We start from the raw sequence: 27,678 nt of genomic DNA, 5'->3' as shown, positions 1-27,678 counted from the left end.
CATCTTTTTGCTTCACTACTGTCCCCACTTTTGTCAACCTGTTGGCCTAATCCTTACATAATAATCTCCATGCCTTTTCCTGCATGGTCCCTTGTATGTGATATAATCTCTCTGAGCATCTCAGTGAAGGCCCTACCTGTTCATGCTCAAACCCCTCTAACAATCCCACCATTGTCATGGTACCTATAGTGGATCCTATTGATTTGTGTAGGTACATCTCTGTCTGTTTTTTTCCCTAGTATCTTAATCACTAGTCTGTCTGGGCTACAAGCTCCTGTGCTCAGGGACCATTTCTTCTTGAACATCCAGAGAGTGGCCTGCACATCATGAACATTGCCTTTAATGTATAATAATGCTCACTTAAATGGTCAGGGTGATTGTGAGCAGGTCTCTTCAGTTCCCCTGTCTCAGTTTTCCCATCTCTTAAAAGTGGAGGCTTACCTTTGTCGTTGCAAGCTTAGTTGCATGTTTGGTTTGAGGAAGGAAAGCTCTATGCAGCTTCCTTCTGTATTATTTTAACAAGGTCACAAGTGCTAGGGAGCCACACAGTGGCTTCTTTGCAGGTTTGCTAATAGCTTCACGGCAGCAATTGGAACCACACAGCAGGGCCGTCATACTATAATGTCTGCCCTCAGCCCCAATTCAGTCTCAGCTGCACCGTTGTATACAGTTCTGGGCCCTGGATGTTAGGAAGAAGGTGGGAAAACTGGAGAGGATCCAGAGGCAAGTGACAAAGATGACAAAGGAGTGGGAGAGTGAGCCGTCTGAGGAAATGGTGGAAGAGCCAGGTGTGTTTGGTCTGGAGGGGAAGAGAGAAAGGAGTCACATGTTAGCAGTTCTCAGATGCTTGAGGAGCTGCCATAAGAAAGAGGAAGAATAACTGATCTCTCTTGGCACAGAGGACAGGGCATGAAATGATTAGTTTAAACCTCAAGAAAGCAGATTTAAATCAAATCTCAAGACAATGGAGCAAGCTGCCCAGGGAAGTTGTGGGATCTCCTTTGCTGGAGGAGTTCAAGAAGAGACAGGATATGGTGCTTGTCTGGGATAATTTAGGAACAGCAAACCCTACATCCATGCAGGGGGTTGGACTAGTTGACTCTGGACTCTGATTTGAGGACGGGGACTGTCTACTCTGTTTGCATAGCTGCTGCTTGGAGGAGCTCTGTTTTTGGTTGCTCCCTACACACAACCATAATAATCATGATGGACGGTAACAGAATTCAGATCCTGCAGCTCCCAAATATGAGGCTCAATCACAAGCCAAAGACAAATCTCTTTACACCAGTGGCTGGCAACCTTTACAAGCTGGGGGCCAGAACAACCCAGCTCTGGTCCTGGGCTGGGCGGCTTCTTCGACACATCAGTTGTTGGAGGGTTTTCCCACTGGGGCCAGGCCACTGCAAGCTGCACCCCTGCTGCTTCTGCTTTTCCCAGCCCCCTGCTCCCTGGCTGTAGCATGAGTGCAGCTTCCAGCCAGTGGGGTACTGCATCAGGGCCAAGTAGCTGGAAGCTGCATCTGCACTGCTGAGGCTTCTCCCCACTGCTCTCTGCCTTCCCCCAGCCCCAGCATAGCTCCTCACTACTCAAGCCCAGTGAGGGTGTGGGTACAGGACCAGGCAAAACCCTCCCGCCACATCCAGAACCTATGGCTCCATAAACTGAATGCTAACGACCCTGCCTTCACCATCAGCAACCCAAGATCTGTAACATGCAGTTGGTTGGTTTCCATTCTAACTGGTAGAGGGCAGTGATGCTTTCATTACAACAGGGTTGTTTTTGCTAGCAAACCCATGGCTCACAGTCTCCCTGTATGGGAAACCCTTTGGAACTCAATGGATTTTCTCTGTGTTGGGGTTTGTTCAGGTAACCCTCTGACAGTCACAGCCAGAGAAAAGGTTTTCCAGTGTACCTGTGAGGTGACACCCCAGATTGGTGTGGGCCAGAGCTCTGTCTGTGCCTTATAGTCCTACTTGCTCAGGAGGCACTTTGGTAGCTTCGTTTGTGTTGCCATTGAGAGGTAAAGCCCCTCCCTGCTTCGCTCACCCTCTTCCCAGTGCGCAGCATACATAGCTCAAGCCAGAGCCTGGTGATGCCTATCCATAAAGGAGTGTGATGCTGAGATTGCGCCCAGCCTTGCCAGAGCTGTTGCATTTGAAGTGCTCCTGAATTGGCTGTTTCATTTAAACAACCCATTGTACAGGCAACACAGGCTGTTGAATGTTATGGCCTCAATATGGTTGTCAAGGCCTTCTTAGGTCCCATTAGGAAGCCTGGGCTTCAGCCAGCTGTTGGAGTGCTAGATCCCACAGTCTCTGAGCCCCAGGTCTATTACTGCACTTGGAAGAAATTGGAAGATGAGACCAGCTCCCTACTGCTAAGTTCTCTGGGGGTTCAGGGCAGGCACAAAGGCAGTTTGATTCTGACAATTCAGCCAGCACTGGCGGGGGCAGGTCAGCATGTCACGGACAACTGTGTGCATGCGGAAAAGACTACAGAGGCAGAGCTCTAGGTCTACATGTGTGAGGGGCACTGTGCAGGGGACGGGGAGATAGCAACATGTCTGTGGGAGCACTCTGTCATGCCAGCCTGTGGGAATGTACCTAGCCTTTCCCTTTCTATTCACTTTGCAGAGGCTGCTGTGACCAGAGATGAAAGCTGGGAATTCTTTTCCCCGTGCCCCACGTGTGTGTTTAGCTGATGAGCATGGAGTGAGTTTGCACTCTGCCACCCCACCTTCACTGATGCTACAGGAAGGGTGGCTGGGGGAATGAGAGTGATGCCTTAAAAAGGCAAATGGAGAATGGATGAAGTGTTCTGAGAGAAGACAGAGAAGAGCAGGGTTAGTGCTCATGCCCCCCTGCTAAGACATCCTGGGAGCAAGGATAAACAAGGACAGAGAGCGAATAACGACTCTGGCAAGGCAGATGCTCATGACTGTTTCCCTTTGCTGTAACCTACTTGTCAGGCTCTCTGCAAAATTTTAATATACAGTTTTCTCACTGTATTTTTTTAAAAACAATAATCCCTCTGAGGCTTGGGAGTGAAACCAGCTTCCTTACTGATTTCTTTTTCTCCATCATACAGGTGTACCAGTTTGCCAATGGGAAACTGCATCTTTACTCACAAGCTCCAGGACAGGTGTGTGACTGTAGCATTGCTTGACTGTCTCTTGTGGCTTATGGTACTGTTGCCCACATTGGTTTGTTAGCAGAGGATTATGCCTGAATCCAGGTGCACACAAACATGTGTCTCATATGGAAGGTTTGCCAGAGCATATGAGTGTACTTTTATGCCAGGGCTACACAGGAGCTTTGGGCTGCATGCACTGATTTGTTTTTCAGCCTTGTTCATGAATGCAAAGCTGAATGCACTCTTGTGTGTGGTGGAAAGGTGTGTGTTGTTGGGCTTCTGGTGTTGCCCAGGCGTGATGAGTTGTTGTAGGATCATGCGTAGGATTTAGCTATCGTAGTACATGTCATTGCAAATGTTTGTGGTTAAAATGGCATTTGCTTTGGAAAGATCTTCCACTCCCCTTTCTTCCTCCTAAGAAATTCCCTGGGCTTTGGAGCCAAAAGGAACCACAAAAGCAGAACCATGTTTTGGGACTTCCAAGTTTGACCATGTCACAGCTTGGTGGGGAGGAGACAGCAGTCCCACCCTAACTCTATGCCTCCCGCTTTGAGGCCCTTAGATATGTGCTGTTCCAAACTACCTGCCATCTCCAATCAACTCATCCAGCTGGAAGCCACATGGGAAGAAGCCCCTTTTAAATGACAAAAAACTAGGTCAAAATGCAAGACCAGTTCTGATAAAGAGGATCTGCTTGCAGTGTGTGTTGGCAGAGGCTTAGAATTAGGAACCATAGTACACATGCAAGCCCCAAATGCCTATGTGAAGGCAAGTGTGTGGTGGTGATCCTAGGCTTGTGTCCTTCACTGTGTGAATGCAGGTGTGTATATATATGTGTGCATGTGTCCAAGTATGCACACACTTTGGGGTGATCCCCCATTCTGGGCTTCTCTGACACACGGCTCTGCAAGCACCCTGATTGCCCAGTGTAATAGCTGCAGCAGGCAATGGGAGGCTGAGAGGAATGGGTGTATTTTTTCTTTCCTCTCATTATTTTAAATGGAAGGAGCTGAAGGCAGAGATGAGCCTGTGCATTGCGCTCTGTTCCTGCATCAGCCCCACTGGCAGTTTCCTGCGCCTGGTGATGAATGAGCTCATTGCTGGGTCCTGCGTGAGCGTCTCCACTGAGGCTTTGGAATCTCTAATAAGGTAGCCAGCCTTGATGGCTCTGTATGTGTTTCATTAACTCTGCCAGAGCAATATTAAGCCACAGCACTGAGCCAGCATGATCAAGAGGAGAAAGGGGGCTAGAAGAAAGAAAAGGTGCCAGAGCAGCATAGGGAGGAGCACTGATATTGGGGGACAGTGAAGATGGCAGTGTGATGTCCCTATGGAAAAATAAAAAGCTCCCCCCAGATTGATGTGTACAGCTGCAGTGTGCTCTGCTCAGAGCTGCAGCCATCAGTCACTGGGGGCAGGGAAGTGGGGAAGGACATCTGGGGGTTGTAGCCAGACCTGGGCCCTTTATATTGTTGCCTTGTGGGCCTGTAGTGGTCCTTGCTAGCAAACACTTGCTCCAGATATTTAAAGCAACTGGCTGTCTGGAACCACTCACTTGTTCTTGCTGATACTTTGTGATCTCCCTGAAGCACCTCAGAGACCTTCTCACTGACAGTGACTCACTTCAGAGGATGTTTGGGCCTATGCTAGTGTGTAGGTGTCAGTACTTCCAGAAAATATCATGGGCTGCTTCTGCAAAGATGCCAGCACCATAGGGACAAGGCAGTGGGATGTTCCAGGGGCCATGGAGCAGAAGAAGGTAGAAAGGGCTCATCTACAGCAGTGAAGCCTACTGGTTCTGGACTGGGGAGAGGCCTGATGGAAGCTGGAAGAAGAGCTGCTGTGTAATTCTCTGCTGAAGGGGAGAGATTCAGTGAGCTTTTATGTATGCCATCTCTCCCAGGATTTTGAGAGAAGACATCATCTTTCCAAGATGGGTATTTCAAAAATAAGGATTATTGACAGGTGGTATGAAGTATTTAATGGGTTGATGAGTTCCCGTGAAGTTGAACACAGATGACGTGAAGAGGACTTTATGACACTGGCCTGCATAACAGGGTAGAGAAAATTCCCTGTTCCATACCTCTTTTGGTCTAGGTATCTCTAGCAGGAATGGGACTTTCTGTTAAAAGTCTACATGTATCAGGGTTTTTTAAGCCTTCTTCAGTGGCGTTGGATGTTGGCTGCATCCAACACTAGGGATTTTGACTGGGGTTTGCCAGTGTTCCTGCTGGGACTTAAAGCTGGAGGGTGATGACTAGAGGGTCTTGCCCCTCTGCCCAGGGTCAGACTGATCAACATATTCTGGGTCACGAAGGAATTTTACCCCATGGTCAGATTGATATGTATTGTGGGGGGTTTTGCCGACCTTTGTAGTAGAGGCATGGCCCTCTTCCTTGAATCCTTTGGGCATATATTAACAACCTTTATAGCAGCAGGATGGTGGCCACCATCAACTACCGTCCCTCTGCTTATGGTAGGTTAAGGTGCTATATTTTGTATTGTATCAGAGTTTACTGTGTTGTTTTGCTGAGAGGTTAGACAATAGGTTTTCATAGGGTAGTTTGGATAGGGGTGATCCTGCCTCAGGCTCAGGGGCTGGACTAGATGACCTATGGAGATCCTTTCCAGCCCTGCTTTATGATTCTGTGATCTTTCTGTAACTTTCCTGGGGAACAGATACCCACCACATAAGAACTGCCACTACATTTTGGAGCTAATTGGTCCTTTATGGACAATCTCAGCGGAGACGTCAAAGTCAGAAAGGGCCATGCAGAATGAAAGGGAGTGCCTACTGGAAGCCCCTCCATGGCATGGCAGTGGTGGAGAAGAGAATATCTTGAAGTGAGTTTCAGATACCTGAGAAAGTATAAGAAGTCCTAGCTGCCCTGTTGTCCTCTGCAGCCTCTTTGTGTGTGGGAAAACTGAGGTCTCCAAACACCACTTTGTCACTAGCAGAGGTATGCTGAGCTTTGATCTTACCAGACCTAACCAGCAGGGCCAGGCCTGCTCCACACTTTGAGGAAAACCTGGTGCCACAGAAAGCAGTGCTAGTGATTTACTGGGCCAGGAGTGTGTAAGTTCCAGCCGTGGTACAGAGCCATGAAATGCAGAGCAGGAACTAATGGTTCTTATTGCTGATGGTTTTGGCTGTTGGCTTCTTTCTAGCTCTCCACTTCAGTTTCCCATCCAAAGGTAATGGCTAAAACAGGGAATTGTTTCCTTACCTTCTCCTCCATGCCGGCTGTATCTCCCCAGTGCCCAGGGACTGAGGTGGCCTTAAGGGAGAATGGGTCTGCAGGTTGTGGATCAGGCATTCCTTATCAAATCCCACCCCACTCGGGACTATAGTTCACCCTCCATTTTGGCATCGTGCATCCTTCTTGTCCTGGCTGGCAACCAGATTACTGCTCATATGGTATGAATCCGTGTGCCTGAGGTCACTGCTGTCAGGAACTGGATCCACTCTTGTTTAGCAGAGCATATGTGAGATATACCGGCAGACAGGAGGGTTGAACTGCAGGGATTCCAGTGGGATCAGCACCCAGCGAACCTGTGTGCAAATGGGACAATGCTGATGCAAATGGGTCCTGACAGCATCCCACACCCAAGGTGACACTCTGTTCCCACAAGGGCTGCGCCAGTCCTGCCCCTCAGGCATAGGAGAAGCCATGCTCAGAGTCTGCTGGGAACTGAGGTAGAGTGAGGCAGGAGGAGTGCCTGGTTCTGCCATCTCCTTCTGCTGGTGGAGATGAAAGGTGCACAGAGCTGTTACACAAGCAGCTTGCAATCCAGCCTGTTTGAGGTGAAGCAAAGGTCTCCTTCCCTGTCAGGGTTCAGGATTCAGCTAGGCTCCCACAGGCTTGGGTCTGCTCCATTTCTAGCTGCTTGGCAGGGCTCCACTGTGACCTGCCTTTAAAATGTCCATGGGGGAGCTGTGGTCAGCGTGTGGCCATATTAACTGCTGGTGGGGGATTTGGATCTTGGCTGCCTTAGCAAAGCACAGGGCTCTGGTATAAGGCAACCCCCGTGGCAGCCAGAGGTTTTAATTTTGTTCGTGAACTCCAGTGTCAAGTAGGTGAAGGGTTAGAACCAAGGAGAAAATGGATCTGTGTTTGTTCTCTCTCCCAGCGGCTTTGCTAATGTCTCACCCCTGCCCTGTAGCTCCCTGCTATCCCAGTGCTGGGCTCCCCACACACAGCTCGGCTAGTTCTCTTCACTGCTGACCCTTTGTTGGCCACTTGACAGGATTCTGTCGTGCTAATTCTGGTCTCCGCACAGAGCTTTGCCAGTGCTCTTTGATTCCCACTTGCCACACTGGGACCCCCCCATTGTTGTTCCAGGCCAGTAAATCCTACATTAAAGCCAACCATGTAAAGCCTTACAGTGAAATCTGTCAGGCTGGGTAGTTCTTCAGAGGAAATAAGGGAAGGCCCAGTATTTTGGACACATGACATTGGACTGGGTGAGATATAGTTGAAGGTCCCATAAGCAGGTCCCAACGTTATCTCTGCACATTCTCCATGGCAACATTAATGAATTGCATTTCTATGAAACACTCTCCATTGGGATCATGCCCATATATACGTGCAATTGACCCATGGCTGAAAAGCCCATATACATCAGGATCACTTCAGTAATGGCTGTTTTTGACAATGCTGTTTTTTCACTGTTTCTTCCAAAAACTCCAGCTCTGTGGGTCTCAGCAGTTGAGATATTGTCTAAGCTGCCTGATTTCATCTGTCCACCCCATGTGTCTCCGAAAAGGGGGAAGCGTCTGTTCATCAAATCCCATGCATCATCTTCTCAGTTCTCTGGATCTTGGGCTGCTGCTCTGTGCCATAGGCATTGCAGTTTGCTGGCTACATTCCCAACTCCTCCTAACCTGTGGATATCTATTAGATTTCAGCTGTGATCCTTGCCTGGTTCTGTGCAACAGTGAAGGGCACCTGTACTATAATCCAGTTAATCCTTCCCTGGTGAAGAAAGGTGCAGCACAAGGGGCAGCTACAGGCAGGTCCCAGCAGGTCAGGGAAACAGGAAGTGAAATGCTCCAAACCTAGCTGCAGCCAAAGCACAAATCCTTTAGGCAAAAGCTGTATCTTGGAAAAGCATCATCTGCTATGTGTAAGATGTCATGGGGCCCTGTCTGAGATGAATGAGGCAGTTGTCTGCAGGCTTGTCTGCTCTGTGCAGACTCAGATATAAATTGGTTGATGCTTGATTCATCCTTATGAGGTTATCTTCTCATCCGGAAGGGTTTTTTTCTAAATCAGGGCTGTCCAGCTTCCCTGCAGCTTGTGGCACTGGTGTGTGTGCCCCCAAACTTCATTCCACATGAGCCATACACTATGGATTGGGCCCCCAGGCCGCCTTCTCCTACAGTGTTCACAGCACCAGCAGCACTTGGCCCTTGCTCCCTTGTTGAATGGGCTGTGTGCTACCTATGCAGTCTGTGTGTCAGGGAGGTGGGGGGCCATGCACTGCCCATGTAGTCCCCATGAGCAGCAGTGATAGTACACATTCCCCCCCACCACCTTCCAGGCCCTTCCCTGCTGTGCTGTGATGGGAGATATGCCTGTAGGGGCCCACAAGCCACTGGTTGGACAGCCCTGTCCTAAATGAAAGATAAGATTTTGGAGCACACTTAAATGGCAAGGAGGGAATGTTGCAGACATTTCTGAAATAGGCCCTGACCATCTTGTCCACTTACAAGGGAATAGAGCTTGGTCCATAGAGTCTTGGGGCTCTTCCCTTCAGAGTGCTGTTAACACTGGGATCTGCTGTCTTTCTTTGCAGCTAAGTCAAAGGAACACCATCCAGACATTCATTCCTGTGCAGAAGATGGAAAAGGGCCTCTTGTTGGAGCATGTCTTGCCCAATCTGAAGGTGCCTCAGAGCTATGAGGTCCGCCTGACTCCTATAACTAGCTTTGGGGCTGGAGATATGGCTTCCCGCATCATCCAATACTTGGAACGTAGGTATCTCCCCTCAGCCCTGCCAAGTCTGGGCTTTTTAGTGGCTCAGGCCAAAGGAGGAGAGTTTGATTGTTGGTTTGTTTCTAGCATTGTGGTCCCAGGAGGGTCCTTGGATGTTATCTAGCACTATGGTATTGCAATGCCATCTCTGCACTTTGGCTCAGGACTGCATGCATGGGCTACAGGAGACTAATCCTCAACTCATTCCACGCCCCCGACATGTGCTTTTCACTCTCCAGCTGCTCGGAGCCCAGTATTTCCAATCAAGCCATATGGAACCTTTGGCTGCTATAAGGAAGCTGTGTTCATATCCGGGCCATGGGTAGTGTGTTCTAGCCAGACTGACCACAAAGGAAAGAGAACTGCAGTGACCTTTAAATAAATTAATACCACTGCTCTTCTGACAGCAAGCAGACACTGTAACTGTAGGCAGGTTTCCATCCCCTTGGGATGCTGACTCCAGCCTCTGAACCCGTAGATCACTAGACCCCATGAGCAGAAGGCTCCCCCACTCCCCTGTTCCTGCAGGATATCAGATAGTAGGAGACTTCGAGGAGTACAAACCCACTCAGTCACATCCTGAAATTGAGTTCTCTCCCTTCAGCAGAGAATGTGTGACCCATCGAGTCACATGGGATACCCCTGTGACTCATTTTTGCTCGGGATACCCATTCCCTACAGAGAGGTCTGGGACCCACTTGTTCCCTCCAGGTTGGCAGATCCTCCTACTAAGGGCTAGTCAGTTTCCCCCCAGGATATCAAATTGTCTTGGTATCCACATTGGATACTCATCCCCATTCAATTCCACAAAAGAGTGAGCTTGGGGCACCAGAATGCCCTCCCTGCATAGACACAAGACCCAGGGGCTTGCTCAGAGCCAAAGGTTTGCTTCTGGGGTTCTGTTATCACTGGGAAAAGAAGACTGCCCACACCTTGTTGTGTCCCAAATGTGAGAAGTTTCCCTTCTTCAGCTCAGGACCCATGGGCTGGGCAATGTAGGCATGAGTCACATTACTTAATCTTTTTTTTTTAAAAAAAAATCCAGATTCTTAGTTTATCTTGTGGGGAAAAAATGTTATTCTAACCCTTCCTGTTTTCTGTTTCCTTCCCCAGCAATCAACTCTCCCAGCCCAGCAGGTAGGCAGCAAAACCACTGATTTTTTTTTTTCAACTGTACAGAAGGATTGTAGCCTATGGCTGCCCCAGCAGATACCAGATTTGTGAGGCAGAATCCTGCCAGGAACATCAAGTGGCAGAAATAGCTTTGCCAGATCCTTTCTCTGACAGAGCATTAAAAAATCTTCCAATGGGAAGTGCAACTTTTTGGGTGCCCAAAAAAGGAGAAAGGCACCCAAAAACCCCACTCCCTTACACCTGGGGCCAGATCCTATTCCACCTATAGGTGTCTAAGAAGACTACTATTCCACCTTACTCAGTCCCTGAAAAACAGGTAATACAAAAGGTGGGTGGGCAGTCCTCTTGCATGCTACCTGTTGTGATTTAGTCTTACGGCTAAGATGATAGTGCATCACAAAAACAGGAATGTTAACATTTTTCAGGGACTTGAGCAGGGTAAAATAGGATCAGAGTGCAGTGGGATCTTGCCCCTGATGTCCACATGACTAGGAAAGATGTGACTGCCAACAGCACTCTCTTAATGTTAGCAACATGCCCCAAGAAGAATGGTGAAATTAGTAACTCAGCATAGACATGCATATGTGTTTGTGTGGGGGTTTGTTTGTGTGTGTGTGTGTGTGTCTTTTTAATAACCCCCATTCTGTTCTAACTGGGAAAAAATCTTCCTAAAACCTCTGTAGGATGTTGCATGTTGGCGAATATTCTCCACTGTGGATCTGGTTCCCCTACAAACATCTGTATTCCCAGTTCTTTATTGCACAGCATTGTTCTTTTCTTCAGTAATGTCTTATCCCTTTGGGATATGGTGAGATCCCAGATCTTAGGGAACTGGATGTTGGCCTGATTTATCTGAGTATTGAGAAACCAGAGCCCCTACCAATTCTGTTGAGAGTACTCAGCATCTTTAAAAAATCAGGCCACGGGATGGTGCTCAGATGTCATGAGAGAAGATTGCTTAGGGAGAGCCCAGGGGGTTATAAGAAGTTGTGGAATCATCTCTTTCAGGTTGGATAGAGGCCCCATTGCTTGAATCACAGGGTAATTACCAATGTGAGGTAGAGGCTGGCAGAGCTAATGGGTCACAGGGAGCAGGCTAGTTCCATGGTGCTGGCTCTTCCTCTTTATTTCCAGCTGCCACATGGAAGTAAGAGAAGCTGAACATATATTCAAGAGTGTCCAAATGTTACTTTTTCACATAAGCAAGTACTGTGACTGCTACAAATAACGGGGTGATGGCTGGAAAGGGATACTGGCTCTGGATAATGGCAGCTAGGAGCGGGGTTAGGTTTTCCAGCTAAGAGGGGAGAGAACCATGAGACATTTCTGCAAACAAAATGTAATTCCCCTTATGTACTGGTCTTTGACCCCCTGCCTTAGGGAGCCTTAAGGCTCATGTCCTACCTGAGGGCATTCAACATTGTTGCAAGGCTTCTCTGGTGCTATTTTCTCTCATTTTCCACTTCCCTAAAAGGAAGGCTGCCACTGTCCCCTTATTCTCCACAATGTGGCTCCTAGACATCCTCTGGGAAAGAATCATTGGGAAACAATGAACAGGGTTTTGCAGTCTGTGCTTCCAGAGTACCTATACTTCAGCAGCTAGCCTGGGTAGAGCATCCTACCTCAGTAAATGAAATGTCTTTCCTTTCAGCACCCGTAGAAATGCCATTGTGGTCTTCATCTTGAGTATGGCAGTCTTCTTCAACACATTATATATGGCACTGCCAAGTTCTGCTCAGGCAGGGACAGCTTTGGCTGCTTGATAAGGGCCAGGACACTTCACCCGATGTGTCTTAATATTGGTGAGAGAGCAGCCAGACTCATGTTTCCATACAGAGGAGCAGCCACAGAGCCAGCATGTAGTGTTCTACTTTGGGAAAAGCCAGAAGGTCTACACTGAGTGCAGGGACATATATGTGAGGACATGGTTGCTATAGCTCCCCTTGCTTTCCAGAGATGCCCCTTTCCCTTCAGACCTTCTGACCAGTGCAGTCACACAGGCATTTAGCTTTGCATCCATGCTGCAAAGAGAATAACCCAGAATATCACCCAGCTCGTAGATCAGCAGAGGCCCTTAACTCTTCTCCTGCTTTGAATTCTGGCATTCCCCTACATGGTGAAAGGGCAGTGAAGAGAGCCACAGGGCTATCATGCTTGGCTGCCCAGCTAAACACTGGGAATGGATACCCCATGCTCTGGAGTGAAAGGCAAAGATTAGATGATTAATGCCCCTGGCAGCCTGATCCAAGGACACACACAATAGTGATTAATTTATAGACTCAGAATGTTGCTTGATATAATTATTTCTTCATGCATTTTCTCTCCTCGCCTAATAAGATGTTAATGACATCAGGGCATGCTTGCATGTGGCCTGGTTACTGAGGCAGGTGCCAGGATTATACAGAAACAGCAATTTCAAATGAAGGTATATGGAGGGGGTGCTGAAGCCTCATGCACTTGGAGGTTGGGGATGGGACTGACCTTAACCAGTAAAAATCGATCTGAGGCTAGTATTATTTCACCTGATTCCTTTGTTATTTCATTTGAACCTGACCTCTTGTGGTCATGAAAGATCTCTTTTAGTTCTTACTGCAAGAGCAAGGAAGTTAATCAGGGTCTCCATGCCAAATATCCACTCTGAGTTCCAGTCTGCTTGCTTACATTCTGTCTGCCACGGCAGTCAAATACAGTCTTCACTTCTTCACCTGAAATCTTGCACTGTGTTCCTGTGTGCTGTTAAACAGCTGTTCTCTTCCACCCCAGAAGTGGCATGTGGAATGATTCTTTAGATGTACATTCTAGCAACCTTGAAGATAGAGACAGAAATACGAGACATTTTCATTATATTTTCTGCCAGCCTGGCATTCCCATCCTGAGTAAGAACAGCACTCTTTCTCTGGCTTCAGTAACTGAACATAGTGCTAAAGAGATCTGACAGGGAATGATCAATGCATGGGACTTGTCATACCAGAATAGCCCTATGAATTCATCTGCTCCTTTGCTAGACATCCAGTGCTTCCAATTCTGCCAGTCCCAGATGATCCAGAGAAAGCTGAATTTCTTTGCCTAAGGTCAGTGCATGGGAATGAGAAATGACTTAATGGAAGAGTGGAAGACTGAGGGAATAAAAAGACATCACCTTTGTGCTGGCATAACGGTTTTTATGGTGGCACAAAGGGAAAGCAAGAGACCTTTATACCATTTTTTTGTTCCTCAATTATGTGGGTGCAACAAAGGTGGTAGTAGTTTCCACCGCTTTATTGTGGCAGATGTCTGTTAGGTTTATGGTGTGAGAGTACAGATGGCCTGCACCCTCCAGTTGCCCCAGGCAGGTACCCCCATGGCTTGAGGGGCCCAAACCTGTGCACCCCAGATGGTCCCATGCAGGAAAGGATCTCTCAAGCCCTGGAAGCTCCTGTCCAGGTTTTGTCTTTTATAGATGCACCAGAGGGAATCTCCAGGAAGTCTTTGTAAGCAGGGAACTTGTTTTCCCTGTTTACAGAGATGCACCCTGGAGATTCCCCGGAGCATATCTGTGCAAGCAGGGAACACATTGCCCATTGTCCCACAGGATCAACAGGTGTCACAGTGGATGACGTGTTTTGCCCAATGAAACGGATCAGCTGTTCCAGGACACAGCTGATCCTCTTCATTTGGTGACATCTGTTTACACCTAGAAACTCAGGATTTCTAAGTCCTATGCTCAGCCATGGAAAAGGAGTATTTTTGGTCTAGACCAGTGGTTTTCAGCCTTTTCAGACTCAAGGCACTGCTGGTAGCTTCTAGTTTTTACTTGATTTTTTGACTGCAGAAAAATACTAGAGTAATTCTCCTGTTACAAAGAACTCAGAAAGACCACAGCAGGTCAGAATGGTTTTAACACCATGGCTTCCTGTTTGGAATCTCTGGGGTTATCTTATGAATCATGCTTGCACACCCAACAGTGCTTGCACATCCGACAGCTACAGCACCATTGAAAGGATCCCAAGGCATCCCAGGGTATCACAACACCCTGGTTGAGAATCACTGCTCTAGATGGATATAATGGCTGGAGGAGCTGAGTAAATATTTTGAACCTTTGTTTCTGCTTCCGGCTCTGCCAGTGGCTTATTGTGTAATGAGGGCAAATCAGGCTGTATAACACTGTCTGCTTTCATTTCCCCATCTGTAATACAGGGATAATAATTACTTATCTCACAGGGGTGTTATGAAGTTCAGTTAATTAATGTTGATAAAGTATGTTGAGATCCTAGGTGGAAGGCACTCATAGAAATAATATTTAATGCTCTTGAAGAGCACTCTTTATGCAATGATTCCAAAACACTTTGCAAGCATGATTAAGGAACACTAGCCTCATTTTGGAGATGGGAAAATGGCTTGTCATGCACCTAGCCAGTCACGTACTCACCTGGGGCTGGAATCATAGTGTCCTGTGCCCTAATCTTCTACTGCAGCATTGCGCTACAGTGACAGTGAACACAATTCAGGTACACTTAGGTATGTAACATCCCCAGCATCAGTACTTGGCTGCTTCTTCATTTGTGCTCCTACAGCCTGAATATCAAAGCTTGGGATGGCTTCCCCGGGGCTGAAATGAAAACCTCTCTTCCATTCACCTAGGAGAGGAAAACCCCAAAAAATGCTAATAGCCATGGCAGAAGATCTTTTCCATGTGAGCAGAGGAACAAATACTTCGACACCTTTAGCTTCAGCCACTGCAGATAGCACGTAGAGGAAATCAGTTGGGTGAAGGAGGAATTGCTTTTGAGGAACCGGCTCCCCCTCCAGCCCAACCTCATTTCTAACAATTCAGTGAACAATTTACATGTTCAGTATTTAAACCAAAGGTTTTATTTTTAAATAGGAGAGTTTTCTTGCTTCTCAAGGGCTGTACCAGAATCCTAGCCAGACAGACCAACTCTGAGACCAGGCATACGTCACACTGTTGGGGGCAGCAGTTAGATCACTGCTGCAGCCCCAGGGATGCAGTCACTGAGAAGGTTTATTTCCAGGTGGATCTGCCAGGTTTCTTACAGTGAGATGTGCTCATAACCTTTTGACCTTACTAAGGGATAGAGTTCTGTTTGCATCCTAAGCCAAACAGAACATGTCCCAGATACAGCCCTGTCTACAGGTGTCTATCAAAAACACAGAGGAGATGTATTCACCTCTGCAAATCTGGGTTGGTCTTGCAACTTGGCTCAGGAGGAGTGAAAGTATGGTCTGCCATTCTAAAGGAGGGGACTGGGAGTTAGGGCATAGGGGTTCTGTTTCTAGCTGTGTCCCTGGCTGGCTGTGACCTTGTATGATTCCCTTGCTGCTTCTGCATCTTGACATTGCCATCTGTAAAATGGGAGAGATGATTTTGTGCATCCCAGAGGAACTGAGAATGTGTTGTTAAAAATTAGAGGGTGCTTTGGGCTCCTCAGATAGGAATAGCTAGAGCTTGTCAAGAGTTCAGATCCCCACACAAGATGCTCAGCAGAACACCCATACACATTCCTATAGGGATTATCAGGTTTAGCCTTTATTGGTTCTGGGATTTTTCTTCACCTCCTGGCTAAGATGTTCTTAGGGGAGCTACACTGCACCCTAGAAATGGCTTCATTTCAGCAAGAGAAGCAGTTTCAGTCCAGGGATGTGTGTGTTAAAGCAATTATAGGATAGTAGTTCTGTTTCATGACAGTGATCCATGTCTTGTGATAGATCAGATTCCTCCCAGTATAGTAGTAAGGGGTCTCTGCCTCCTGCCTGCTCAGGTTTTCTGTTCCTTTCTCTGAGGGGTTTCATCTCACAACCCCATGCCAAAGAAAAGACTTTCTTCATGACAATCCCCTACCACCTTTCATGGTCACTCAGGCAGCTGTATCCTCCATGTTCTGGATAGATAGAAGCGCAGCCAAAAGGCCCCCTGCAGTCTGACCACCTACAGAGGTACAGGTTACTCTCTTCTTAAACCAGCCCAAATAGATGCCACACAACCTCTTCATGAGGCTGCTTATTTCTATCTTGAGTTCTCTTTTTCTTTTCCATGTGTCAGTTATGTAGATTTTTGTGCTATTGAAAGGGGTAGCCTGTTTCCCTGGAGACTGAAGTGCCATGCCCATTCAAGGAACGGCACCCAGGGCACCAGCTACGCAATTTCCTCCATATCCTGATGCGTGCCAGCATCCCCATCCTCAGAGATGTGTCTTGGTATGGCTATTGACAAAGGTTCAGTTACAGTGCATGCCACCAGGAAGCGTGGGAACTCTTTGCCCAGACAGCTTCAAGGCATAGGTAGATATCCCCAAACATTTCAGTACATCCCCAGAGCTCATACACTGTTCATTTCCCTCCTTTCCAAAGTACCAGGCCCCCCATCTCTGTGCAGTCATTCTGAGCTGGAATTGCATTTGGGATAAAGACATGTGATGAGCACACCTGGCATTCAGCTAGCCATATCCCACCTCCTGTGAGCTACAGCTAAGGTACCTTGGGGTTGGCTTCACTCTGGCAAGGTTCATTGCACTGGTACAGGAGCTGAGCCTAGTGAAGGAAAAGCTGGGGTGTGCTGAATCAAACTCACCACATTGGAGAGCTGGTAGGGACCAGCCTTCCCTGTGTGATCTGAAGGTCTCAGCCCATCAAGTGGCATTGGTAGGCCTGGAGCTCAGCCACCTCATTCACATAAGCCCCTGGAAAGGACATGGAGTAGTTGCTGTCTCCCTGCTCTTTCTGCCTCTGAGGCAGACACAAAACTAATTGTAGAGACTATGTGATCCTCATGCTGAAGGTCACCCAGGCACCTGCATGTCCAGTCCCCCCACTTCTCTCTTCTCTTCCACCAGCTTCAGATGCTGAGCAGCCCCTTGTGCTCGGCACTACAAGGCAGTGAGTAATTTGGATTAGGATGCTAATTAAAAATGAATGGACTGAACGGAAAGCACTTAGCCAGGTTTAATCAGCAGTTAAGTGGCCAGCACAGCCCCGTATGGCTGCATTCAGTTCACAGGAGTTGTTGCTTCCTGCTGAGCTACACGGCCCTGCAGAGCTTTCTCAGCAAGGCCAGCTGCCTTGGTCAGTGTGAATGGACCCTTCAGGCAGCTCATACATAATGAGCAGCATTGAGGACCTTTTCTAGGTATCGGTGGGTCTCAAAATGGGTCAAGTTCTCTGTTCTCACTTGCACAATGAGCCATCAAGGACAGACCAGAGTAGACAGAGGAAGAGGGAAGCCACCTAGAGCCTCCAAATGCCCTACTCCAGAAAAGTCTCTACATGTGCTGACTGAGCCACTAGAACCCGGATGGCCCTTGCCCTCTGTCAGCTAGCAAACTGCATTGGGAATCTCACTTGTTGAAGCTGTAAGATTTTGAGAAGACGGGAGCTGATGCAGCATGTCAGAACCCTCTCCAGGTGTGCCCAGGGCCAGGTGCTATTTGTGGGTGCGAGCCTTCATACAATTGAACTGAGTGCTAAGCTGCCTGTGGTGAAAGGTATTTCTTCCTAACACCAGGTAACTTAACACTCAGCTGAGGTTCCAGAGCAGGAGGGTCACTGTCTCCCCACAACCTGTTTCATCTTTATGGTTTTTAAACCAGTTACCTTCCAATTTCATTGTGTGCATTATTTTCACATGGCAGAGGGCTAGGAGAAGATCCTTCTTTGCACCTTTCACTACTTTCTGTACCTCACTCATGTCCCCTCCTATTTGCTTCCTCTAAATTGAGACGTTCCAATCTCTTCTGGTTTCACCCCTGATTTCACCTCCCTCTTCAGACCTCTAAGCATTTTTCATGGCCACCCCCTGGAATCTTTCCTGTTTCTGCTCTTTTTTCTCTCCTATGTGTCCAGTTTCCATTGACTTAACAGAACCCCTGTATGGGCATCTAGGGGTGGGCCACAATCTTATTACTCTGGGACTGGTATTTTATGATAGAAGTTAGAAATGGAGAAGCTTTGTCATGTTGCATCCAGTCTGGGAATCAGTGTCATGCCAGGTCTGCCCTAGAGTCTTCTGCTGCCCATTGACCCTGGCACAACATTCCTATAGCAGTGGAAGCCCTAGTATAGATAGTTCTACCTGCATAAAAGTTATTTTGCTAGTAGCAGCAGTGCAACTGAGAGGGGGTGACCAGGCAGGGCAACAGATTCAGATGCTGCCTTTGTGGGGTCTGTAGTGGTGGCTGTCAGTGCTACTATAATCAGTGCAGGAGGAGGTGGCATTGCACCCATATATTGGTGGCTGGCCCAGGCATAGACCTGCTCTGCTATACCTTGGCTAGCATAATGTATTTTGCTTGAGGAACTAGTTTCTACTAACAGCGTTAATTAACGTATACCAAAGTTAATATGGCAACAGACGTCTTTTTTGCTAGTATAAACTGGATCTACACAAGTTGGGCTTTCTACTATAGCTATCCTAGCAGATGTTTTCTACATCTAGCCTCAAGTTCTTCTCTGCGGAGTACTTTCACATGCTTGGTCCACCCTAGTTGAAAATATCCTATGTGACGGGTCATTCGATCTTTTCTCTGAGGAGATGATTCCACAGTCAGGTAGCTCTTGCTGTTGGGAATCCTTTCTGGTCTGGTTAACATAAATGCTTCTTTTGTTAATTTTACGCTTCTATAGTCCTGCTTCCTCAGAACAGCCTGCAGGATCTTCATTTCCCCTTGTAGGCAATCACTCTCTCCAGGCAGGTTTGGCTGATCAAAATCAGCTACTGTTCCCACCCACAGATAACACCTGCCACTTTGAGGATGAAAAAATCTGTGGCTTCATGCAAGACAGGATGGACAACTTTGATTGGACTCGTCAGAATGCCCAGACGCAGAACCCGAAGCGCACCGTCAACACTGGCCCACCCACAGACATCAGTGGCACCAAAGAGGGTATGTAGACTGCTCTTGTTCCTGTTGCCCTTCTGCCCTCCAAGTGCACAGTAGAGGCAGAGAACAGTTGCACTCTATTGTGCCAGGCCCTCTTCAGGTTCTCTGTAGCCCCTCAGCACCACATGACTCTGAAGACTGAGTGTTGTTCTGTTTTCCAGGCACATGCTTCTGCTCTATATGGGGTGCAGGGAGCATGCAGTTAATTTGCATGTTACTGATTGGCATTAAATACACAATTAGAACGCCCACGACTTTGTTTAAAGGAATAGTCAGAGCATTAGTCCTCGTTACCAGCTAATTGCCTGCTGCCAAATGTCCTTGTCCCATTTGATGCTTGTTTTGAAGTCACAAAAGGAGAGGCAAGTAGGAAAACTTCTCTAGTGCTTAGAAGAGCCCAACTTGGTTTCAGCCAGATATTTTCCTGAGAAAGAACCTGGTAAGGGCACCACATCTCTCCTGGGTTAAGAGTCACTTGGAAGGAGTTTATGTGAGACCTTGAGGGCTGAGGTTTATAAGATGAATGCTGAAGGGAAGCATGTATCTGCCCACTTTGGAATGGCCCTTGCCCAAAGGTTCCCTCTCTTTGCCAGCTCTCTGGGGTGGCATAGGGATACAGAATGAGTCGTCAAGCTGAGCAAGGTATGTATTCTGCAGTGTTGGTATAGCATGACCACAGTTTCTCCCTCCCTCTGTGAAGGAGAATAAATTCTTATCTGAGAACAGATATGTGAATCAAGAACAAATGAGGAAACCCCCATTAACCAGCCAAGTAAATTGCTTTTCCTGCAAGTGTTTCTCATAGCAATTGCTCCATCAGTAAAAGGACGGTAGCAAAATAAACAGCTGTGTTGTAAAGCTGTTCTTGATCCTGTTGCTACGAACCTCCTCAGCATTGTTATTTAAAGATCTCACAGATTATTAAAGTTTCTCTCTCTCTGCTTGGGACACTGAAATTAAATGGCTCATTTTTACTTCCTTCAGTCCCTGGTGGTGTGAGGCAGGTGAAAAACTCTAGGTAGTTACAATGGGCACATCAGGTCAAAAGCACGGCCAGCTGGTTTCAGAACGCAAGAGGCCCGTGCAGGGTGAGAAGAGCAATGCTCACTGTTGCATTTTTATTTCAAAGCCCACCTGCCATATAGGTTCTAAGCTGTCAGCATCCTCTTTGACCTGCAGGGCAGGAGACATGGCACATTGCCTTTCCTCACCTTTCACTCTTGTTCTGCAGGTTATTACATGTTCATTGAAGCCTCTCGGCCCCGAGTGGAAGGAGACAAGGCCCGGCTGATCAGCCCTCTGTACAACATTACCGCCAAATACTACTGTGTCTCCTTCTACTACCACATGTACGGGAAGCACATTGGTGAGTGTACGTTCAAAGCACATTGGTTCAAGTACCACAGTCCTCTGTTATCATCTAGTAATCCTTCTCCATTCCTGAGCCAGAGTTGCAAAGCCCCATTTTCAGCCCCCTCTGAGAAGGGCAGAAATTCCCTATAATGCTCTAGTAGCCCTTCACCTACTGTATGTCTTGTAGGAATGCTTCACCCCCTTATCCGCTGCATTCTCCGTGACACCAGCACAGGGTCTTGTATTCTCACAACCTCCATCACCATACTACAGTATCACACCTTTCCCATTCAAAATGCCTCTGCAATTCCTACCCCCTCTGTTCTCTTCCCTTGTAGCTATCAACATCCCTTTCTCTTTCCTTGAAATGGTGAGATGTGCTGTGGGATTGTCTCACAGAAGGGACTGTGGGTGTGGAGGGATGCTGAAGACATTGGGTTGGTGGAGGGAACTGTAGGAGAAAGGGCTCTGTGGTGGCTGCTGTGGTTTGAGGCTGGGAAGCTAGTTGTGTCAGGCTGACAGGGTGTGCAGGGAGGTGGCCATGCCATAAAGCAGAACCATTCTGAGGTGCCATCTCCCTCTGCCCTGTTCCCCTGACTGCTGAGCCAGAACCTGCATGCTTAGCAAGCACTACCAAAACTCCCAGCACAGTAATGAGTTTCCATATCCAGTCAAGGAGCAATTGCTAATTTGTCACCTCTTGATTATAATTTCATTAATTTGAATAATAGATGCAGTCTTCCCACAGCACTCCAGGTTATTAATCACCTGCTGGACTGGAGCCTGACTGAAAAATCAGGGTACAGGCAGAAGGGTGCCTGCTCTTTGGTAAATGGGGTTAATTAACAGCTCTCTACCTTATCACCCATTCATATCACTGGGATGGAACCTGCTTCAAGGACCAGTTATTTACACCTCTCCTGTGTGTGGTGGGGAAAAAAGGGTTGAGGTCCAAGACCTGGAACTATCCCACCATGCAGAGTTACTGACTGTGAGTGTGAATGGTTTCTCAGTCATGAGCAGGTGAAGATTGGTCACCTAAAAGGTTTCCTTCCCTATGTTTGACATGAGGACACATAGCCCTATGCTCTCAATGTCCTGACAAGTCAAAGGAATTGTAGTATACTGATGCTTGCTGTAGAAGTGGGTAGCTCTATGCTGCCTTGATGCTGTCAGTGGAAGGTTATCACGATCTTATACCCAAATCTGTCCCACTTGGCACTAGGTTTTTCTTTGCTTGCTAGATTAATCCAAGTGCTCTACTGATATAAGGTCCTACTCTTGGTTATGGCTGTGCAGCTTGCATGACTTTGTGTATGGGTTCTTCTGGCTTTTTCAGATTAGGTCATCCACAATCACCTCATAGAGCCAGGCCAGTCAGTCCTTCCGTACATTCTCCCCTAGCTCCTCCTCAGACACTCTCGAAAGGGCTGTCATCCTACATCCTTCTCATGTAGAGGAAGCCATGCCAATGGTAGCAGGAGAAGGAGGGAAAAAAAGGAGAGGTCCCCTATGATTGCTTCATTTGGGCATGACACATTGTACCTTACATGGAATTGCTTTTCTGCAGGGAAGATGATGATGTTCCTCTTCAAAATGATCTTTTTCACATGAGAACCTTGCAGCACCCATATTTAATGGTCATATGGGTTCTGTTTAGATAGGAAATGAACAGGATACAGTAGAAGAGAGTTTTGACTGTTGGCATTTTAACCCTTTTGTGCATTGGTTCCAGCCACTAGGTGTTCAACAGGAAAGGTTCTGTTCCTCTGGAGACTCATGAAGACCCCATAGGTCCCATTTTCCATACCGCAGCTTCAGGAATCTTTCAGCTTTTCTCTCAGATTTTTTTTCTCCATTTAGACTTAATATTATCCTCCTGGTCCCTGTTCCCCTCTCATTGCACAAAGGGGCTGTTAAATTTGTGCGAGGTGGCTGAATTGTTTAATGTTAATGTCGTGTGATGATTTCCCAGGGTGGGTGATGCTAAGCTGAGAGTGAATGAATTATTTAAATATCAGACTAGATAGAGTCAGAGATGAGAGAGAGAGACAGTGTGTTCTTTTCTTCCTGCCTATTGGAGCTATCTGTGGTCTACATTTTGTGAACCCACAATGCATCCATCCATAAACCTAAATCCAGTCACTTATATTCTCTTTCTAATTTGGGTTTTTTCCTCTAGGGCAAAAAATCTAGGCTCTGCTCATTCGGGCTTTGGGATAATGTACCAGGGCAACAAGAAAAAATCATGTTGCCCCTAGTAAATCAGGATGCTGAGCAACCTTGACACCACCTATTTCTCATCTAGTTTTGGAATGAGGACTTTCATAAAGCTCTGTACTACTGCATCTGTTTCTCTGCTACTCGCCTGAGGTATACTGGCTTTCATATACTGCTCTGCTTTGAGCAGGGGGTTGAACTAGATAATTTCCTGAGGTCTCTTCCAACCCTAACTTTCTATGATTCTTGATTCTGTTACTGGGCCCCATGCTTACTGTCCCTCAAGTATCTGATCAGTTGTCAAAATCTCCACTGGTAACTACTCCATTTCTTGAAACTGATTCTTCCCTGAAGGATCCCTGCTTTAGGCAGCTCTCCAGCATGCAGTAGATGATCTCTCAAATTAAGAACCCATTCTATCCCTTATTGAAGGTGTCATGGGTAAATCTTTATTTCCAGTACAGTACTTCTTGCTCGTTCTTGCTTTCAGGAAACTGACAAGATCAAGCCCCACAGCTGTGGTGGTGCTGAGTGATATCAAACTTGATGACCATTGAGGCTGAAGTCCTCCAACCACAGAGCACATACAGTCCAGTTGGTGGTAATACAAGCTTCTCTCACCCACTGCCTACCACTGTGACTGATCCTGAGGCTGATAGACAGAAGAGAGGTCCATTTAGTCATTGGTCTCCTTGCTCTGACAGTCTGAGCATGGCTTAATCACTGAAAACCTGATCCATTTGCATATCTGTCCTCCCTAGACATCTATTCCTCACCTGCACTAATGAGTGCACACAAACCAATGTCAGTATAATTTGGCCTAACCAGGTTCCAGCATAGCTGAACCAGACCCAGCATAAGCAGAATCATAGCAGGCTTTGTGCCAGTATATGCCCTATTCCCTGTATCAGCAGAGTGTAAGCAATAAGCATACCAGAGCCAGCACGTGTCTGGGCCCCAGACACTTGTGGCAGCTCCACCTCCAAAGCCATGCCATTCAGCTCCCTGTCACTATGAGAAGAAGCTGTGTAAAATTTGACATTTGTTTATTTTTTTAATAACCCTTTTATTACCTATTTTCTCCCTCTCCACATCTTGAAAGCTGGTTTACTCTCACAATTTGACTATAAAATATCCATAGCCATCCAGGCAAATCTTCCCTGGGAGAGTTCCCAGACACTGCTCGTTTATAATAGATATGACGAAAGAGAGAAACAGAATACAAATGGAGCATTTGTAGTCAGGGTATAAAATATTCAGTGACTAACAGAGCGGGGTGATGTTGAATATCTCTCAGCTGAGCAGAGAGCAGGGTGGAGGGGAGCTTCCCTGAGATTCTTCCCATTCCTCTTGATTTATTTGGCTATTGCTTTCTTCACCATCTCAGAATTGGCATCCCCCTGGTCCTCTGGCCCCAAGAGGTTTTGAGAAGCCAAGAGACAACGATTATATTTGGGGATCAGCTTTTTACAGTGCAGTATGGCTATCCTTAGAGGCCATCAATGGCCTGTTTTAGATGGTTCCTTCTACTGGAAAAAAAGTGATCATCTCTTTCTCCTGTAGTGTCTTCTACCAAAGAATCTTTGTTTCACTTTACCAGCATGAATGAATTCACCTTCTACCCTCAGGAGGGGTTCAGGACCATTAAACCCATTTAACAGTGAAGAAATCAGAGGCAAAGAGAAGAATCTTGCTTATACTTTGTCCCCTTGAGCCTCCCTGCTGGTGTAGGAATTGCACAGCCCTTGACTTGCTGGGTGCATCTACACATTGCCATACAGCGATGAAGTTACTGCACCATGCTTTAGTACTTCCTTTTGGAAGTACTAAAACACAGCGCAGTAACTGTCTGTGCTGTGCTGTGCTGTGCTGTACAGGTGGTACACACTTAGATTTTGCAGCTACATCACCGTAGCAGCACAGTCCCAGTTCCCAGCTATTGTATGCCACTATGGTGAAGTAGCTAGTGATCATGTGTAGACCTGCATGATTGCTAAATCTCCATAGTGTGCCGTATGGCAATGTAGCACATTGCTGCATCACCGTAGGGTGACATGTAGACATGCCCGTTGATGGCTAAAATTCAGAGAACAGGCTTATTTTCTTGGATCTGTCAACCTCAGTCAAACTCACAGACAAATTAAAAGAGTTATTGTTCCAATCCACCTCTGGCTGGAATCTTCGATTCCACAAGTTAAGAAAAGTCTGGCCTTCTTACCAGCAGATGGGATACCTCCAAGGAAGATGGGATGAGTTACTTAAGGAAGCAGCACTAGTGATGCATCAATACACCTTCAGCGTAGTCTTAAGACTAAGTCACACAAAGTGATGAGGAAGGGAACCTCCCCCCCTCCCACCTACACCCCTTTTTGTATTAACAGGTCTGCAGCACCTTGAGCAGAGTGGAAGAGAATTGTATTTAGACTCCCTAGTGCCATTAGATGCCTAATAGGAGGAATAGGATCTGCCCCAGTGTGTGGGTGCATCTATATGAGACATTTACTCAGAGTATACTAATTATCTCCACAGTAAATGTCTTATTTACATGTGGCCCTTTTAGGCTGGTGTAAACTAATAAACTCCACAGCACATTAAGGCCGGTGGAGCAGCCCAAGGCTGGCAGGCTGGCCCCCCCAGGTTCCCTGCCAGCTGGGTATGCTGTGTCCTAGCTCAACATGCTGTGGTCCCAGGCATACATTTAAATGGTGTGCTCAGGAGCAATAAACTCCAATGCAATAAGCACCAGAGTTTATTGCTCCGCCCCAGTTGCATGTGTAGATGCTCCCTGGTAGTAGGCAGTGCTTACTACAGTGATGGGTGCTGTAGAAGTAGCTAAGTACATAGACAGTTGTGCTGCTGGGGTAGTTGATCTTTCAGACAAAGTGGCCACATATCAATCAGCACTTTCATGCTAGGCAGAAGGCGGGATAGATTTGCATGTGCTCTGTGGGAGGGAGTGCTGTAATTAGAGCAGCTCTCAGAGCCTCTCTAATTAAAGCGCCCATAGTATCTCATGTATTCAGCATCCCCTGCTTCAAAATGGCGGTGAGGGAGCTTTAACTAAAGCTTGTGGAATGTGGAACTAGCTTTAGTTAAAGCGTCCCCACTGCTATTTTGCATTGTGGGGACATTGAATACACGAGACATGGAGGCTGCTAGAGCATGCTGATTAGCATGCTCCAGCAGACTCGATTAATTGAGTCAGCTCTGATGCACTGTAATTACTGTAATTACAGTGCATTGAAGCAGCATCCCAGCACATGTACAGGCACCCTTGTAGACTAACTAAATTAGAGATATATAGCATGGGCTTTTGTAAGCAGAGAAGTAAGCTCTGTCCTTATGAAAGCTCACATTATACATCTCTGGTTTAGTTAGTCTATAAAGTGCAAATCTACCCTGCCTTCTGCCTGACATCTGACTAACATGGATAACTACTGCTTTCATCATGCTATCCTCCTAGCTCCAGCTCAGACTCCAGTGCATGCGTAAACACATTCTGCTGACCCACGTACTCCTCCCTTCCTGTTGCTCAGTGTTGCTGAATGCTGTTAGGTAACTGTCACTCTCCCACCCCGGAGGTAGCTGCATTTTACTAGTGGGTGAAGGGATCTTAATACATAATGTGCTGTTTATAAAGCATCTTGAGTTGTTTCCAGGAGAACAACACTACGTCATATAGGATTACGTCACCAAGCTGATCTAGGGGAGGTTTATTTCTCCTAATGAGTGTGATTCACATCCCTCTAGGCTCTTGAAAATAAGTTGCATGCGGAGCTGAGCGAACAATTTGTAATGAACAATTTATTCAATTTATTTAACCCTTGTTTTTCTCTTCACAAATCAGCAGCAGCCTCTTGTGCCTACTGGTTTGTTTGTTGTTTGGAATTTATTTGGAGACTGTTTTGTGCAAACATATATCAGCATCTAGGTTTCTTGCTGTTGGCCAAGAATATTCAGCACTGTAGCATACCTCGGTATGCTCCGCTGGTATCTCCTTGTTTGAACAACTTCCAAAAAAATATGACAAGGAGCAGAGTTTTAAATACTTGACAAGATAACTACAAATGTGTACATTGTTATTCACACTCTATAGATTGAACGCAGAGGTTCTGACCTAGCACCTGCTGAAGTCAATATGCATTTTTTCCATGGACTTCAATGAGCTTTGGAGCAGAGCCATAGACTCATAGATTTCTAAGGCCTGAAGGGAGCAATAGATCATCTAGTCCAACCTCTTGTATATCACAGGCCAAAGATTTGTTTCAGCTACTCTTGTTTGAGCTCAACAAATAGTACATATCTGTTCCCTGATTAGATGAGCTTAATTCTATTCATTGTTATTTATTTACCCAAACCACTAACAGCATGCCAGGCACTTCACCAACATTGGACAAAACTGTCCCCCATCCCAAAGAACTTGCAGTCTAAAGAATAAACTGTGCATGGAAGGCAGGTAAGATGATTCACTTGCTGCTGGCTTCATGCCATAAGCATCCCATGAATAAAATGCCTTCAGTCCCCACCTACGCACACTCTTACTGTGTAAGTCCAACTGCACTGACCCTGCCCTCTCCTGTTTTCCTGTCCATCGCTGAAAGTATCTCTTTCAAAATCAGATTCCCAATGTATGTGCTCTCTCTCTTTCTCTCTCACATTCACACACACACTGAGCATTTGCCACCTTCAGTAGTCTCCCGTATTTATTCACAATTCTCAGTCAGTTCTTCTACCACTGTTTGTTTGCCAGAAAACCAGCAGGAGACAAATCTTCAGTGGGTGCAAGCTGACATTTTACAAACTCCCCTGGCTAGCTACAGATACTATTTGCTGCTGCCCACCCAGCTGCCAGGAAAGCTTTCCCTGTGAGAAGCAATTGATCCCAGTCACCCCTATCTCCTCGGAAGGGAGGCAGCTCTTTCTCCAAGCTCAGAACTAGCTTAAGGTTTACAAAAGCTTTGCTCAGGGGTGAGTAGCTGTAAAGAGTA

General features: G+C 46.8%; 1 protein-coding gene across 5 annotated transcripts in view; it reads left to right on the top strand.

Annotated features, from left to right (window-relative positions):
- Nucleotides 1-27,678, top strand: part of MDGA1 (MAM domain containing glycosylphosphatidylinositol anchor 1) — a 207,851-nt gene that overhangs the window by 150,781 nt on the left and 29,392 nt on the right. For 2 of the 5 annotated variants that reach the window (XR_016442233.1, XM_090046550.1), the window contains exons 11-15: nucleotides 3,088-3,141; nucleotides 8,932-9,109; nucleotides 10,224-10,247; nucleotides 18,908-19,120; nucleotides 20,349-20,483. Coding sequence is in view for 4 of the 5 variants with exons in the window: in XM_090046550.1 (XP_089902676.1) it covers nucleotides 3,088-3,141; nucleotides 8,932-9,109; nucleotides 10,224-10,247; nucleotides 18,908-19,120; nucleotides 20,349-20,483 (604 nt within the window). In the remaining variant the exon portion in view is untranslated. The remainder of the gene's footprint in view (nucleotides 1-3,087; nucleotides 3,142-8,931; nucleotides 9,110-10,223; nucleotides 10,248-18,907; nucleotides 19,121-20,348; nucleotides 20,484-27,678) is intronic. The other 3 variants (XM_090046573.1, XM_090046580.1, XM_090046564.1) reach the window with 3 other exon arrangements.

The sequence above is a fragment of the Crocodylus siamensis genome, chromosome 1 (genome assembly GCF_052110815.1).
Source record: "Crocodylus siamensis isolate JL-2025a chromosome 1, ASM5211081v1, whole genome shotgun sequence".
Classification (NCBI taxonomy): Eukaryota; Metazoa; Chordata; order Crocodylia; family Crocodylidae; genus Crocodylus; species Crocodylus siamensis.
Note: the sequence above shows the minus strand (reverse complement) of the source record. Positions and strands in the feature narration are given on the sequence as shown.